The sequence below is a fragment of the Toxorhynchites rutilus genome, chromosome 1 (assembly GCF_029784135.1).
Source record: "Toxorhynchites rutilus septentrionalis strain SRP chromosome 1, ASM2978413v1, whole genome shotgun sequence".
In the NCBI taxonomy this organism is placed as follows: domain Eukaryota; kingdom Metazoa; phylum Arthropoda; class Insecta; order Diptera; family Culicidae; genus Toxorhynchites; species Toxorhynchites rutilus.
Genome location: NC_073744.1, coordinates 80,267,422 through 80,285,534, shown reverse-complemented (window position 1 = coordinate 80,285,534; position 18,113 = coordinate 80,267,422). Strand labels below are relative to the sequence as shown.

Here is an 18,113-nt window from a genome sequence, read left to right as displayed (position 1 = left end):
TGAGACAAATCGTGCCGTGATTCGCGGGATGCGCCTTTACCACTGGGAATAACCAACCCGGATTGAATTAAATTAATCGGTTTACGCTTGATTAGCATAAGGTGTCGATGGTTTCTTCAATTTTATTGCGTTTGTCAGAAATAAGTGACATTTATTGTGGCCATTATTTGATTCTGCATAATTTGCTATTTTAATCTCGAGTAGTTTCGCCATCTGGCGGACGTTTTTCTCGTTTCTAGGGTGCATCCATGGACGGCGCTAGGTCAAACATCAAATGCTCGAATGTGTGATGTGGAGCTACTGGGCTTTCGAACCTCCTCAAACACACTTCTGGCTGGCTGCTGCTAGAAAGCTGTTGTATGCACATCAGTGATGTCAGATATTTTGTTTCTTGTATTCGTGTATATTTTTGAAATATACTGATTTTTGGCAATACATCGACTAGAAAGTAATATTACTCATAGCCTACTATCCTAACATGTAGGTTTATGCTTTAAATGCGAATTTAAATTTTTAATAATAGAAAATGCTCTAGAATATAAAACTGTTTGCTTGAATTTTTCAAAAACCGAGCTGAAAATTGATAATAAAATGTAGTAAAATGTTTGATTGAAACTAAAACTAAAAAAGTTTTATTATGGATTGACATTTAGTGTGTGGCTTGAATTTCTCCAAAGTCAGGAAGTTAGATTATATCCTGATTCTAAAGGGAGCATACATACATGCATTGAAAACAAACATCTGCGAAAATCCGTTGAGATTGTGCCCTTATTTCCTAAACCTGCAAATATTCCCACAGAGCTGGCATCTCTGGTACACATTGTCTGAGCTACCTATTCAGGTTTACCTTTTACTAATTTTAATTTTTATTTGTCTATTTTCTATGTTTATCCTCCCCTCCGCTCTTCGGTACCGTTCGGGAACGAAGTGAGAAGGAAACAAACATCATCCAACGTGTTCATTTCGAAGATACGAGACTCGACAGCGACACAGTGTAAAGTAGTATGTTTATTCGTTTCCCAAAATGCTAGCCTATCGTAACTGACACTGCAGGAATGTAGTTAGCTGCCGCCGCCGCTTGGATGACGGTGATGGATATCTGCTACCGCTGCTTTACTGCTTCTCTACTCCCGTGAGCTCGTGGACCCCTCGGTTTCTTTGATGATAACCTCTGAGCGGATGATGAAATGTAATCGACAGACGACTGTTTCGAGTAACAAAACACCGTTTATACACCGAATAAATTACTCGTGGCTGAGAATAAAATATCAAAAATTCCAGCGGATTTTCACTGTCTTTGCACCTCATGATTACGTAATTTTCCCCTCCACAATTTACAAAGAAGATTGTGCCGGAGTCAGTGACCCTGTCCCGAGAGAACGAAAAACCACGTCATCTTATTACATTACACGGTTCGTTCGGCAAATCTCGAATGATCATTATTCAGTATTACCGCAAAAAAAAAGGAAAAGCCCTACCGTGCAATGATTGCGTGCCTCCCTCCGTCTCTGCGGTACAGGTTATTGCTGTTAAATCTGCCGCCACAAACCCATCCATTTGCTCATTGGTAATAGTTGAGCAAGGCGGCATAAAAAACTCGTACGAGCCCTTCCGAAGCTTTGAAGCGTAGATCATTAGATGAATTAAGGTAATGAATAATCGTTGACGGGGGGGCGCACGGGTGCGCGTAACAGAGATGCGCATCTTCTGCGGTGAAACCAATCGACGCAAGAGACACCTGAGAGAGGGAAGCACCCGAAGGACAGAAGACAGAAGTATCGAATTACAACCAATGGCGTGGTGATGACGGATTAATGATGAACATCACCACCAGCACACTGTTTGTAGCCAATCTATGCCGCAATCGGCGAACCGCCGAGCCGCCGAGCCGCCGGGATAACGAAGTTTTGTGCAACGGTGTTGATAGTATTTTTCTTTCTCGATTCACAACACAGCATCACAATTGTTTTGATAGCTAAGTCGGTGTGGATGACAATCCGGCTATCCGACGACAGGGTGCAGTTCAATGGAAGTTAATATAAACTGTTTACTTTCGTAGGTGAACACTGAACCCGGGGTTATTGGCAACTATGGGGCTTTCTCGTCCGCTGTGGTTAGCTCGCTACCTTTGTTTTGGCTCCTTGCATTTTTACTCCAAGAAGCAGTGATGTATATCTTTGTGTGCTAATGAAAGATGACCAAAATTCCTTCATTTTATGTAAACTTCTGATAAGTATTTACTAAACAATGTTTTTATGTTTATGTCTAGAAAATATTTGCTACAATTCTTCTTCGTGTGAAATCTTCCGCGTTTATCACAAAATAATTAATTTGTCATCTTTCGCTATTTTCCTTTTTGTTTGAACATACAAAAAACTGCTCTTTACATCTACACAGTGCCTCAATACAAGGAGTTTTCCATTAATTCTTTCCTAAAGCACGAATGGCCATGTTTGTTCATACTAAGTACCGTTTATGAATTATTGTAGCACCGTTTTTGTATGTTACATCAAAACTGTCTTCATACGACTTTGAGAGCTTATCAATTTCAACATTTTGCGATGCAGAACTTGTCAATATCTTGATCCTACTCAAAGTCATTGATGTTTGTTTACCCAAAAACTAATGATTTCAATTTTGATTTACTCAAACACAAAAAATAACATAGTATTGAAAATCACACATCATGTAGAGTGAAATATGCAAATGCCGCCAATAAACTTTGTTTATGTTTACCCCAGGAAGAATGAACAATAGAAGAGAGCGTATTTTTTTGGGAAGAAATATCAATAACTTTGAGTGAAGATGAGATATTGACAAGTTCTGCATCAAAAAATATTTGTATTAGTAAGCTCCAAAAATATTCCGAAGACAGTTTGTACGTAGAATTTGAAATATAAATGTTAGAGGAAAAAAAACATTTTTTTTCATGGTGACCCTAACGTAACTTAGAAAAAAGGCGCTATATCGGTTATTTCAAGAGACAGAAATAAACGGTTATTTCAAGAGATAAAAAAAGGGATAGAAAAAAAAAGAAAAAAAAATTAATTCTCCTTGGAAGAGATCCTCTTATCTTCCCGAGCCAATAATCAGAAGCTCCGTATTAATTCGTGAACAGGTTCACTAGACGATTGTGTCACATTTACCCGAAACCCACTCACCCGAATGACAGTTACCCGAAAGACTTTCACCCGAACTGAGAGAGTCTCAGTTCGGGTGAAAGTCTTTCACCCGAATGTAACAAATACCCGAAAGCGACAGCTACCCGAATGTAACATCTACCCGAATGCAACAACTACCCGAATGCGACACTTACCCAAAAGAAGTATATATTCAAATATTACACAAATTTTACTATATTTGTATTTGTATTTGTATATTTAATTCTGATCAGTCTCATACTTTCATTTCCATACAAAAAGTATTTTTCGTGGGAAGTACAATTCGAGAAATACTGGCATTGAATAAAATCCTTGATGAAAATTGAATAAAATCCTGATGAATGAAAAGTGAAAGAATGCAATTTTATAACGTATTATTCAGTCCATCCATTCTTATGGATGACGCAGCCCGTTTACGAGCGTCGGACGCCATACGTTTATCTGGTGCATCACGTTTGCAACCAGGCAATCAAAATGCATGACATGCATAATTAACCGGGCAAACGTAATGCACCAGGTAAACGTATGCAGTCCGACACTCGCTAACGCTCGATCGGACCTGACTAAAGGATCGTATCCTATGTTTCAAACAAACCGGGCAATCGGTGGAACACAAGTTTGCTTGCGAGAGGCCGCCGCTTCCGACGGCGGGTCGGCGGCCTACTCGGATTGCGTCACCTCGGCGGCTTGGTGCCCCCTCGATTCCTTATCCTCTTTAAATGGGGACTTCGCCCCCATTACATTGATCTCAAAATAAATTTCATCATGAAATAATAAACTCATGATAAAAATTGCGCTGCGGCGGCAAATACGTAAGTACCATTTTTTCTTACCTATTCTTTTCACATTTTCATTAAAAAAATTTATGTTAAAGTTAACTGTTTAATTTTCGGAATATTTCATAACCCATGCTCATTTCTGAATGATTTGTTGGTCTTAAAGAGCAATAGGGAAAGGAAAGAAGACAGCATGTCAATTGTGTCTACACTAATTTCTAAAAACAACACAGCGAAGTCTTCAACATCTTTTTCGAATTTCCTCATTACAATTTCTCAGTTTACTTCGTAACTTCCTAACAGCAGATTCGACAAAACTCATAAACTGTTTTGTCGGAATTTTTCCTTCTTCATTTGGGTAAACATCCCATTCTGGTAAATGTCGCATTCGGGTAAATGTTACATTCGGGTAGATGTTCATTCGGATAAATGTCCATTCGGGTATATGTTGCATTCGGGTATTTGTTACATTCGGGTGAATGTCATTCGGGTATGCGTTACATTCGGGTAAATGTGCTTCGAGTAAACGTGTTTCGGGTGAATGGAACTCGGGTGAATGGGACACAACCTCACTAGACATTAAAATTCGTTTAGAAAATGTGTAAACTGTTACATGGTTGAATAAAGTATTCAGATTGATTCCTTATTGTGCCTTGGGGTACGCCAGCAGGTATGTCGAAAGTTCTGGAACGCACATAATTGACCATAACGTATGCCTTACGATTTGACGGGTACAAATAGAGCCATTCCGTTATCCACGAGGGAAATCCGGTGTGATCCATTTTATCAACGATGAGATTAGGCGGTACTGTGTCTAAAGCCTTCGCTAAAGCTATATAAATTGAATCAACCTGCCGCTCCGATTCCAATTCAAGTGACAACGCTGATACATAGCACATTAAGTTCGATGTTGTTGCACGGTGTTTCACAAATCCGTGCTGACTACTGGAGATGATGGGAGTCGCGACTCGGCAGAGAACTGTGTGAACAAGCTTCTCATAAACCTTGCTGGGAGTACAGAGTATAGACACGCCACGGTATTTTTCAACACAGTTATAGCTACTTGACTTGTAGATTGACATTATGTACACTGATTTCCATACGGTCGGGAATATTCTGTCCTAGAACAAACGGTTAAAAACAGCAGTGATGAGGCAAGCGGCAAGCGATGAGACACAGTTCTTCAAAATACTGGCGGTAATTTATCTGTACCTGGTCCTTTTTTTGAGTCAAAATCCTCGAGACCTCTCCTCACTTCCTCTGGAGTCAACTGAATGACGTTGAACCGGTGATGCTTTGCTGAACACACTTTCGAAGAAGGCAGCAAACAGGTTGGCGGTCTTTGAACTTGTGGTAGAAATGGTCCCATTGTAACTAACCGAACCAGTAATATTACTGCTTGTTTTACTTTTTTTGACGAAACTTGACCAAAAACTTGAAGGATCTTGTTTAATCGTTGCCTGAATTCTTAGCAGATAGTTTTCTTATGTTTCAGAAAGGAGACTCTTGTATTCCAAGTGAAGATTTCGAAGTGTAGCTCTGTCAGTTTCATTCTTCGAATTGAAATAACGATTGCACACCTTGCGGAGGTTGTTACGAAGATTTCGTAGCTTAGGAGTCTACCAGGGTTAATTGAAAACAGAGCTTGACATTCTTCTTCTTCGTGGGATATGGCGACTGAAGACATAATAAATTAATTCGTAAAGAGTTGACAACATTTGACGGATAATGCCCGACTTCAAATGACGCTCTGCTATGGATTGAACAGCGATTGCATGTGCAGAGTATAAATGAATTAGGAGGGAGGTATATCGCGACTTTATAGAGTGAAATTGTTCTTTTATGCGCACTGCAACTTGCTCGAGCTCGTTACAGTTAGCAATCGGAACTGATACACAATCAAAAAGTTTTTGACTGAAACCAGTACTCCATCATCCGCGAACAACTACTGGTATGTGCAGTACGATCGTAACGGAAAATTACATAGTCGGAAGAAATCTCACTGTTAGCAATATCTGCCTTTAAATTTACCCTAAAATGTAAACAATTATTTCGAAAATTATTCTTTAGGTAGAACTATCCGCCCGTGGAAAATAACGATAAAACACTGATCCAAAAAGTGTGCAAAGCTAATTCCAAATCGATAATATGTAGTTGCATAAAATGTTCCCATCTTATTGTCACTTAGATATCCTCAGAGATTACTTATGAGAGTTTTTCCGTTCGTTTTATAATTTGTGTATCGTATATTATTCGTGTTCGATTAAAGGTTTTTTCGAATAAATTGTCTAAAAATACACGAAGATTAAAAATTCAAAATTTTAATCATTTCTGTTTAAACATATCAACCAAGGACAGTTTTATGACCCAATTTCGGTACATAAATACGATCGTAAAACTAAAGTCTACCGTGATAGCAAGCGTGAAAAAATCCAGCCCCAAGAGGGGTACCAAACTCCGATGAAGTAATTTAAAATTCTTATCGGTCGGAGAGTATCAACCTCATTAACACTAGCAGCAGCAGTAGCATTTTGGGGTACGTCGACACGCCTTCGGTTTTATTCATTTGTTTAATTTTGCCGCCCCTCACTCGACTTTAGCCAGCGCACCATTCAAGCTTCCAATGTTGGATCTCATTAGTAACGCCTGATTCCGGCTTGTTTGAACCGATTATGTGTCGTTTTTGGCAGAGCTGGCGACAATTTGTCTATCACCTTTTTCAAACGGCTTCGAAACGACCCCTGCAGAACGATTTAGGAGCTTTGGCCCTCTTGCTTTTTGATAATCTTTTAACCTGATTCCCCTTTTTTGCTAATGGAAAGTCTACATTTGGTTATCGGATATTGAATGACAAAAAACAATACATTCAATTTAGAGGATGTACACTATTACATAACGAGCAACAACTTGAATCCTCGTAAGCCCATAACAAAACAAAGGAACAAAGCGCATTTCATTTATTGCACCAAATAACAACCACAGTCGAATTCGACAGCGGAGTTACTCTCAATGTGAACTCTCCTCGGATAAATAAACCGTTTTTGTTTTGTTCTCCTGCGAGAATCGTTATTGTATGCGAGCAAAGTAGGATTCCTGTGTGACAGATGAATAGATGCTGTGGAAACGATTGTTAGGCATTCTCTAGAGCTGGGCTGAAGGTCACACGGTGTCTGAGCAAATGTGCAGCCTGTTCACGTGTGCAGCAGTGGCGAGTACTGAAACAATCAAGCTTCGTTGCTGGTGAAGTTCGAAAGTGGAATTTGCATATATGTTTTTGCTTCGGAGATCAACAGTGTTTTGTTGTGTCACATTGTAGGATTTTTTGCAACGATGCGCCCGGACTGGATTGATTAGCAGCATTGAAAGGCAGCAAAGGATGGATGTGCCGGTAAGTTAACTTAAAATCAATTATTTGTACGGTATTATGAGTCCTTCGTTCTGAAAGCTTCGTTTGAATTTTGATCGGATATCTGCTTACGTTTTAAAATAAGCAAGTTGAATTATACTAAGGTATTGGGATGTTTGGGAATTAGTCCGGTTTTTTAAATTTTGCAAAACATCGCTTTCTCATGTTATCGATTACTTTGAAATGTAGCAAAGCTGCGTAATTATAATGTACATAGCTTTTCTTTGTTCTTCAATTTCGTGTCTCTGGCAGTTCAATGGATACTTTTCATGTTCAACAAAGCACTTGCATCAGGTTTCGTTCTAAACTATGCCTAGCATGATCCTTCAACTAAAGCTTCTTCAAATACTTATTTTCATAGCGGTACTTAGCATTTTATGTTTTTATATTTTCTTCAACTTCAAATTTAAAAAAAATCGAATAACAATTTAGACTTTTTATAATTAATATCATAGGAATCATTAAAATCCTATATTATTATTCTCGTGTTTTAATTTCCCATGAAATGCTTTACATCGAAGCAAAACTTTCAAAGCAGAGACGAACCAGCCTACGGGTGAAAGTCTCTTAAATAAAGACAAAAAAAACTTTCAAAAAATTTCTAAGCTTTAGATAATGTCAGTCCTCAACCGATATATGCTTCTATATAAGAAACATAACACTCCTTCTTGATGTGTCCCCGATAAATAGCGAATTACGAAAGAAACATTTCACATAATAATAAATAACATAATAAATGAAACAATAAAAATATTTGAACTTCATTCAAATATTCAAAAATCGTGTTTTTTTTTCATTTACAAGTTTTCAATAATTGGGTATAAAAAAAACAAAAAATGGAAAAATATTTGAAAAATAAATAAATAAATAACGGTTCTCAAATGGGGATCAACATAGGGTAGGAGCCTGCCTGTTGGTCTCAAATGTTCCTATCTCACGCCTCCACGAAGATCATATGACGACATTTTTAGATCGGGCGTGAACTGGAAACACACACCTGGTCTTGGCTCCGAGAACGGGTGTCGAAAGTGGCTAAGTGAGGGGGTGCGAGCGAGTCAGAGCGCTATATCTCTCCCGGGGAAGGCCTCCCGGGTCATGGAGGCCTTGCCAACCCGCTGTCTCCCGGGCAAAGGAGATACACCCAGACAATGGAGCTAAGGTCAAGACGAATACTACGAATGCGATCACCCGAGGAGGGTCCCCGAACTGGAGCTGGTCCTGGAACGGGCGTAAGAGCGAGCGGCCAGCGGCTGGAGGGCGATGTGCAAGAGCGGGCCACCAGCCGGGTTCAACCCGAAGAGCTACCGCCACACGGAAACAGCAGCCATCGACATCACCAACGAAACGCTGCGCCTACGAGGCGTGTTGCGACTGTCAGACGACAGTCGTCCACACTTGTGGGTACTACTAGGCAACGGATCATGTGGACACACGAAATGAACGAATTCGTGATCCGCGCCTATTACATCTGCACTGCTTTGGAGACGGACATGAGCGGTCGCCCTCGAATACTCGCAATGTTCGAGGAAGCGTATCCAGAGTTCGTCGGGAGGCTTGACCAAAACGCGATGAACGCGAGGCGTAGAGCGATTGTACGCAACAATATGCTCTCCCAAACGCAAGTCGACGAGATCAAGCAGCAGGTGCAGAGAGAACTAAGCTCCAGAACAAGCAGAGCAAGCGATGTGTCGAGACGAAGTTCAGTACGGCTGAGCAATTCATCCGCGAGTGGGGCACGCAAATCAGCACCAGTGGAGGCCACAGTACAACAACCCTCTGAGCCGGAAGATCCACAGCCAGATCAACAACTACTACGCGATCTGGTCTTCCATTACGACGAGTTCCGCGACACGGACCCTTTGTCGCGCCCCAGGATCCCGAAGTTGCAGCATTCCCGCAGGCTGACAAGTGCAGTAAAGCTCATGAACGAGCACGTTCTTCCGCTGCACTTGGTTGATGCTGAGAACATGGAGGAGCTGCAACTGAAAGTTTACTGTGCTGCTGTGGCGACCGCCAAAAGTTTAGGATACCGTATTAGGCCAAGAGGCGGACTGCTCCAACATCTCCGTGAAAGGCGTGAGCCTCCATGGCGAAGGAGATTGGAGCAACGGATCCTAAACAAGCGCGCCGCAATTGGAAGACTGATGGCGTACAAAAGAGGCAGCAGATCGGTGAAATTATGTCGCCAAGTTGCTGTGATCGTGCGGCCTACTGAACTTCGCCAGCTGGGAGCTCACCAGCTGACGGAAAAACTCGACACACTGGTACAGCAATTGAGCGTCCTAACTAAACGGCTGAAACGTTACTCTGACTCTGCAAAGCGCCAGGAACAAAATCGGATGTTCAGAGATAACGAAAAAGCGTTCTACGACCACATTAGCGACGAGAAGCCCGACTACCGCGAAGGTTTGCCAGATATTAGCGATGTGACGAACTTCTGGGCTGGTATTTGGGAGACCCCAGTAGAACATCGCGACGGGCAAATGTGGTTAAGACGGGAGGAGGAGAGTTGTGGTGAAATTGGAGAGATGCCAGCTATCATCGTCGGAGAGAACGATGTCCGCGAAGCCTCGCGGTACCTGAGGAACTGGGCAGCACCGGGCCCCGATGGTGTCCAGAACTTTTGGCACAAGAAGCTGACCGTCGCACATCCAAAGATAGCTGAGTGCTTCAACAAGGTGCTACGTGACCCACACAACCTTCCTGAATTCGCCACCCGTGGCGTCACCTTCCTCCTCCCGAAAGACAGCAACACATTGAACCCATCAAAGTACAGACCGATAACGTGCCTATCGAGTCTGTACAAAATACTGAGCAGCATAATTACCGCCAAAGTTTCTGCTCACTGCGAACAGCATCACATCATCGCAGAAGAGCAGAAAGGATGCAGGAAAAATACGCATGGCTGCAAAGACCAGGCCATCATCGACGCAGCCATAGTCGGCCAGGCGGTATATAACCAGCGGAAACTAAGTATGGCCTACATCGATTACAGGAAGGCTTATGACTCCATACCTCACTCGTTTCTCGTCCGGGTATTGGAGCTCTACAAAATTGATCCCGTCGTCGTTAGGTTCCTGCAGCATGCGATGAGGCAGTGGAGTACGTCTCTGCACCTCAGTGATGGGGAAAATGTGTTGCAGTCTAGAACGCTGCAGATAAAGAGGGGGATATTCCAAGGCGACTCTTTCAGCCCGCTTTGGTTTTGTCTGGCACTGAACCCCCTCAGTAGGACGCTCAATAGAAACGGTCATGGCTATAAAATAAGGTATGGCGACGGCGCCCACGAAGAAGTGACCCATACCTTCTACATGGATGATCTCAAGGTCTACGCTGATTCACGTCAGCGTCTAGGTGTAGCTATCCGGGTTGTCGAAGACATAAGCAGGGACATCTGCATGGAGTTCGGCCTTGACAAGTGCCGCTGTGTCCATCTGCTGAAAGGGCAGCTTACCGAATCCGGAGGTTACGAGGTCTATGACGGCGAGTTCATAAGAGACATGGTTCGTGGCGAATCCTATAAATATCTTGGATTCCGACAGCTCACCGGGATTCGCCACTCCGACATCAAGACGGAGCTGCGAGACAAGTTCTTGAGTTGAGTGAACTGTGTCCTGAGGACTTTCCTCAACGCGGGGAACAAGGTACGCGTGATCAACACATTCGCGGTTCCCCTGCTGACCTTCAGTTTTGGTGTAGTCAAATGGAGCAAAACTGACCTAGAGGACCTTGAGAGGAGGATGAGGAAAGCATTTAAAGAGGCCGGAATGCACCATCCTCAATCGGCACTGGAGAGAGTTTCACTGCCACGCAAAGAAGGGGAACTTGGAATAGTCGACATATCTGCACTGTGTGTTGCCCAGGTACGACAACTGCGCGAGTACTTCGCAGAACGCGCCAACCAAAACGCGCTATACCGGGCTGTCTGCGCCGCCGACAGAGGATACAGCGCTCTGCACTTGGCGCAAGCTGAGTACCAATTCAACTGCAATCTGCAGACAGTGGAGGAGAAGATTGCAGCTTGGAAGCAGAAGGCAGTGCATGGTGCCCACCCCCATCAACTGGATCGGCCACACGTCGACAAGGCCGCATCTAATCTGTGGCTAACGCGTGGTGAACTCTCTTCAGTAGTAGAAGCCGACATGATAGCCATCCAGGACAGGATAATGCCGACGAGAAACTGCAGGCGGTACGTCTGGCATCAAGACGTTGATGACATTTGCCGGATGTGCCATCAACCAGGTGAAAACATAGAGCACATTATGGGAGGCTGTCCCGTTTTGGCCAACGCAGCCTACACCGAGCGCCACAACAACGTGGCCCGTATTGTTCATCGACAACTGGCGCTCCAATGTGCTCTACTGAAAGACAACGTACCAAACTACCGGTACCTGCCTGCACCTGTCCTGGAAAATGACCGTTTCAAGCTGTACTGGGATCGCACTGTTCTGACCGACCTCTCGATCCACCACAACCGGCCAGATATAATGGTTTACGACAAGAGCGACCGCAAAGTCACCATCATCGATGTCGCTATTCCACTGAACCAGAATCTGGAGGAGACCCACGGTCGCAAAATCTGCAAGTACTGACCATTGGCCGTGGAGCTCAAGGAACTGTGGGGGCTAAGGGAGGTCCCAAGAATTGTTCCAGTCGTTCTCTCTGGAACTGGAATTGTCCCGAAGACACTTCTGGAAGCGCTAAAGGTGTTGAATATGGAGAAGGAATTGGCCGGCATCCAAAAGTCGGTCATCCTTAGCACCTGCGCGATTGTCCGACAATTTCTCGGTCAGGACTGAAACAGCACGAGCATGCAGATACGTGCATTCCGCAGAGCCTAGTCCCCCTTTGGCATTCAGAAGCCCAGGGGCAGGTGAAAATTCTGGCTAGGTTCGCCTAGTTAAGAAGTGAGATAAGTCTGCCACAAAAAATACAATTGCAAATTTTGTGAAATTGCAAATTTTAAGATTAGGAATTGACAAATTGTAGTAATAAATGAAAAAAATCAAAAATATCAAGCTTTTGAAATTCCATCATTTGTTCCAACTGTTAAATTAAAAATTTCCAAAATAGGAAAATGTGCGAATTGAAAATTAAATATTTTGATTTCTTAAAAGCCTGAAAATTCGAAAATAGAAATGATTGGAGAAGGAAGAAGTAAGTGAAGAAGGCAAACATAATACACAAAACAGAAAAATATTTTTACATTGAAAATGAAAAAAAAAACAATGAATTGAGATAAGTCAAACTGGAAAAATAACAATGAATGTCATTCAATCAAAAACACATTATTAAATTGCAATATTAAAAATTTGCAATATAAGGAATTGGCTATGACTTGAAAACGGTTAGTCCAAAGATACAACCAGTGTTGCAACATTTTAATCTGTACCAGAGGGGTTAAAAATCTTTCTTATCTGTACTTTTTTCCAAAAATCTGTGCCAAAATTCTGTGCCATCGAAAATATTCGTTGTAGAAATTTAGCATGAAAAAATGCTCATTTTTTACTACAAATGACGAATTTTATTCCAATTCGTCTTAGGAGTTGGCAGCACCATCTCAGATAGTAGTGAAACGTTGTGGGTGTAAAGACAAGGGCCATTTAAGAAATTTTTCGTACTTGAAATATTCGAAAAACACCTAGACTACTCTTTGGAAAAAGCCATTTTTTTCATAATTTTTTACAAAAAAATATAACTTAAAAACTATGATACCTAAATTCTTGTCAAAGGATGAAATGTAGGAAATTGTTTAAATTTTCACAAAAAATTACAAAAAAAAAATTTGGAAAAAAATCGCTGACAAAAAAAAAGTTATTTTAAAAATTAAAATTCATTTTTCTAAAACACGTTTTTTTTTAAATTCCCAAAAAAATATATATGAATAGCCCTTTCAATTTCCAACAAGTCGTCCATACATCGGAAGATGGGCACTTTTACAAGGAAAAAGTTTTTCGAACAACAACTTTTTCATGTTTTTATGTTGATGTCTTCGACAAAAAGTTTATATTTTAACAAGATCTAAAACTTTGTCGAATACACAATATCGCTATCTCGACTTTGAACAAAATTAGGATAAGTTTTATTATTTTTCAAAGAAAACATGAAAAAGTTGTTGTTCGAAAAACTTTTTGCCAGTAAAAGTGCCCATCTTCGAATGTATGGACGACTTGTTGGAAATTGTAAGGGCTATTCATATATATATTTTTTGCGAATTTTAAAAAAATACGTTTTTGAGAAAAATGAAGTTTTTAAAATAACTTTTTTGTCAGCAAATTTTTTTTCCAAATTCTTTTTGGTATTTTTTTGTGAAAATTTAAACAATTTCCTACATTTCATCCTTTGACAAAAGTTTTGTAGGTATTATTGTTTTTAAAAGTCGCCATGTACCTTAATGTTGCTTTGTTCGTATGTGGAGAATTTCACATGCGGAGAAAATTTGTATCAATCAGTACTTTTTGACGAAAATCTGTACTCTGTACCGTACAGCATCCGTACCGAAAATAACGAAAAAATCTGTACCTTTCCAGATAGATCAATTCTTTATATTACTTCTCTTAAATTGTAACGATTTCGCAAAGTGTTGAAATTAAATAAATTTAAAAAAAACATTCTTTGTTAAGTATCCGACGCTGCACCACTTATTTAATTGAAGGAGTTTTCTAATAAAAATATTTCAAAATATATCAAAACATATCGAAGGGAAGGTCTCTTCAGATACAAAACAAAATTAACAATAAATTCAATTTTTGAATAATATTTTGAACAGTCTATTTGAAACATTTTTTTCCCTAATTGTTCAATGATTTTTCAAAAACTTTGCCGTAAATAATATTTTAGTCAGACATTTTGATTTCGTGTTACGTAACCTATATAAATAAAAATGGAAAGCCAAATGTGTTGGTAAGCGGAAAATCCGAGGAAGGAATTGTTCGTTTTGAGCCGTCTTTATTTTGCTGTATTCGTCTCCTCCCATAGATCGATGTCATGTTACGGTTAAAGTTTTGAAACCTATGAAAAGCTTTGTTGTCTAAATATTTTTCGAATGTTTCAAGTATGTAAAGTTGCTTAAATGTCTTTACACCCACAACGTTTCACTGCTATCTGAGATGGTGCTGCCAACGGCCAGTCGAGTTGGCATGAAATTCGTCAAATACTACATTTACATTTGCAAGTCCTTCGTGTCTTTAATAATGCTTATACATAGTTTTTTTGAATCTATATTGCGTACTATCATGAAATAAAATTTTAAAAAAATCGCTCCGAGCGATACTGCGGCGTAAAAGTCGCCATGTTTCTTAAGGTTGCTTTGTTCGTATGTAAGAAATTTCACATGCGGAGAAAATTTGTACCAATCTGTACTTTTTGATGAAAATCTGTACTCTGTACCGTACAGCATCTGTACCAAAAATAATGAAAAAATCTGTACCTTTTCAGATAGATCTGTACGTGTGGAACCACTGGGTACAAAGTTATATATCACTTTTCATGTAAAATCGTATGTTGATTCAATTCGTTATATTACTTCTCTTAAATTGTAACGATTTCACAGTGTAGAAAATAAATAAATTTAAAAAAAACATCATTTTTAAGTATCCGACACTGCACCATTGTACATCAAAATTTATTCAATGGGAGGAGTTTCTAATAAAAATATATTGGGTTGGGGAAAAAGAAATGTCGTATATTGTCAATATATGGCAACACTTCTTGTGTTGTACTTATCGCATCGGGCCATACTATACGGCTATTTAAAGATGACAATCTGTGTTACAAGTTTGTTCACACCGCTGTTGCATGAACAATTTTGCTATAATGAATGGATGCGACATTGAGTGGGGTTCATAACTTCGTTGTTATTTATACTTTGGATATCAAAAGCAATACATTGATACTCATCACATCCGAAACGATATTCGTTCTGGCAGTGAATTTAAGTTCAAAATAAATTTTATTTGGCGAGACGGTAGCAACGGCATATGCAGAATGGATACAACGAGTGGTTTTAGCTATCGTCAAGTCATTTGCGACATCGGGAATTTCATAAGGTATTTCCGATTACGGCATCCGGCAACTGCAAAACCCAACCGCACACAGCAGCCTCAGGTTAGAAGTTAACAACAGCTGATATTCATTTGGCTGAAATGAAATTCAGTTCTGACGTTTCCGATATTCAAGATGAAAATGACACTGGGTGGAAAAAATAAACATCAAAACATATTGAAGGACAAAAGTTCATTTGCTCATATTCAATGGTTGCCTGGATCTGTCATTTTAATTTTCGTTTGGAATATATAGGTTTTCGATGCAATCTAGCCCGAAAATCTATGCATTTGATCTTAGCGAAGATGATTTTTTCCAACACTGGTTTTTACTAACTGCGACGTAAAACTGCAACGAAGGCGGCCGAAAAAAAATCGTGTAGTTTATGGACCCGATACTGTAACAATTCGCACAGCACAGCGTCGGTTTGATCGATTTCGTTATGGTGTAGTGGCTGTCGAAGATACTCCCCGTACTGGTAGGCCAATCGTCTTGGAAACCGATAAAATCGATGAAATCATCCAAGTAGACCGGCATGTGAGCACTCGCTCGATTGACCAGGAACTGGGTATAGACCATAAAACCGTTTGGAACCATTTGCAGAAGATTGGATTCCAAAATAAGCTGGATGTATGGGTGCCACACAAGTTGACGCAAAAAAATCTTTTAGACCGAATCAACGCCTGCGATGCACTGCTGAAACGGAACGAACTCGACCCATTTTTGAAGAAGATGATGACTGGTGATGAAAAGTGGATCACGTACGACAACCTAAAGCGAAAAAAGTCGTGGTCGAAGCGCGGTGAGCCGGCCCAAACCATCGCCAAGCCCGGATTGACAGCCAGAAATGTTTTGCTGTGTGTTTGGTGGGATTGCAAGGGAATCATCCACTATGAGCTGCTCAACTATGGCCAGACCCTCAACTCGGTTCTCTACTGTGAGCAGCTTGACCGTTTGAAGCAGGCGATTAACCAGAAGCGGCCAGGCTTTTATAAGGGGGGATAATGAAGTTGCCTTCTAAATGGCAACAAGTTTGCGAACAAAACGGCGCATATTTAACTTAAAATTGATCATTTTAAGTATGTTAAATAAAGCGTCAAATTTCGATAAGAAATACGACATTTCTTTTTCCCCAACCCTATATTACTGGCCTCGATAAAAGTTGCATTACTTTCTCATGATCGAGATAAGCGCAGCTGTCATCCTTAGTAGAGAATGTTTCGCTACTGGCAAGCGAAACCACATCACAAACTCCACCAACAACTCTCCACCCCACCCCACCCCCCCACCCCTCTCTAAGGGGGGCTGCCATACAAATGAAACACAAATTTCTGCATTACACGAGAATTAATCAAGCAAATGAAACCAAATTGGGCATATTGAGGTTTTAGGGTGCAATAGATGTTTCTATAGTGGTTAGTGGTTAGACTCTGCCACCCCTACCCCCTCTCTAAGGGGGGGCTGCCATAAAAATAAAACACGAATTTCTGCATAACTCGAGAATTAATCAAGCAAATGAAACCAAATTAGGCATGTGGAGGTTTTAGGGTGCAATAAATGTTTTCACGGTGGTTAGACACTCCTCCCCTCTCTCTATGAGGGGCTACCATACAAATGAAGCATAAATGTCTGCATAACTCGAGAACTTATCAAGCAAACAAACCAACTTTGGCATGTGGAGGTATTAGGAGACACGAAACGTCTCTTAAGTGGTTTGACATTCCTCCCCCTCTACGTGGGTTGCGCTGAATAACTCGAGAACTAATCGAGCAAATGGAATCAAACTTGGCATATAGAGGTTTTAGGGATTGATAAATGTTTCTATGGTGGTTCGACACTCTTCCTCTCTAAGGGGAGCCTGCCATACGAATTAAACACAAATTTCTGCATAACTCGAGAACTGATAAAGCAATTGGAGACACATTTGGGATGTGATAGTTTTTGGGTACGAGAAATGTTTCTATGATGGCATGGCACCCCACTCTTCTCTGGAATGAAGAAGGGGTTCCATGAAAATAATACACATATTGCAACCAAACATGAAAATTGAAAAAAACTCTGAAGGAAAATGGGAAAATTCGAAAAAATCAATTCTCATTTGTTCTACAATTACATATTGACGAGCATTGTTAGTCCATCTGATGTTTGCGGTAACAAAATTGATCTTCGTTCGAAAGTGGGAATGGGTTTTAATGTGATAAAACGCACTCCTATATCGTCTTCTGTCTATATAAAAAAATGGATCACCGAATGTGTTGATAAGAGCAAACTCGAGAAAGGAATTGTCCGATTTAGGTCTGTCTTCATTCTATCATATTTTCTGTATCAAATTTTTATTCCAAGTAACGGAGAAACATGTTAGTTGTAAGTGTATGAAAAATCTTGAACGAGAATTGTGTCTGAAAATAACTTGATATTATGATGTCGAGTTTTGGTGGAAGTACTGAAATTTTATAGTAAAAAATAATTTTAAAGGGTAGATTAGAAAACCAACCAATGAACAATTCTGCGATTGGACCCATGAACATGCGCTTAGTTAGAAAACGTGGATGTGATAACGAAAAATAAATTTTAGACGGGACGAAGTTTTGCCGGGTCAGCTAGTATCCATATATCGATGGCTCGAAGCAACTAAGTATACACATAAATATCTTCGTTTTGCGCTCTTCTCATATAAAGCCCTTTCTGTTAATATTGCCGGTCTAGATTAGCTTAGCTCTCATACTT

The 18,113-nt window shown here is 40.5% G+C and overlaps 1 protein-coding gene across 9 annotated transcripts in view; it reads left to right on the top strand.

Annotated features, from left to right (window-relative positions):
- The window catches only part of LOC129763045 (tensin-2), a 518,244-nt gene that overhangs the window by 236,832 nt on the left and 263,299 nt on the right, over positions 1-18,113 (top strand). Inside the window, exon 1 of one of the 9 annotated variants that reach the window (XM_055761771.1) lies at positions 7,239-7,325. The exons of the other annotated variants lie outside the window; for them this stretch is intronic. Coding sequence (XP_055617746.1) covers positions 7,314-7,325 — 12 coding nt within the window. The 5' untranslated portion in view covers positions 7,239-7,313. Of the gene's footprint in view, positions 1-7,238; positions 7,326-18,113 lie in introns of those variants that run through there. 9 annotated transcript variants of the gene reach the window in all.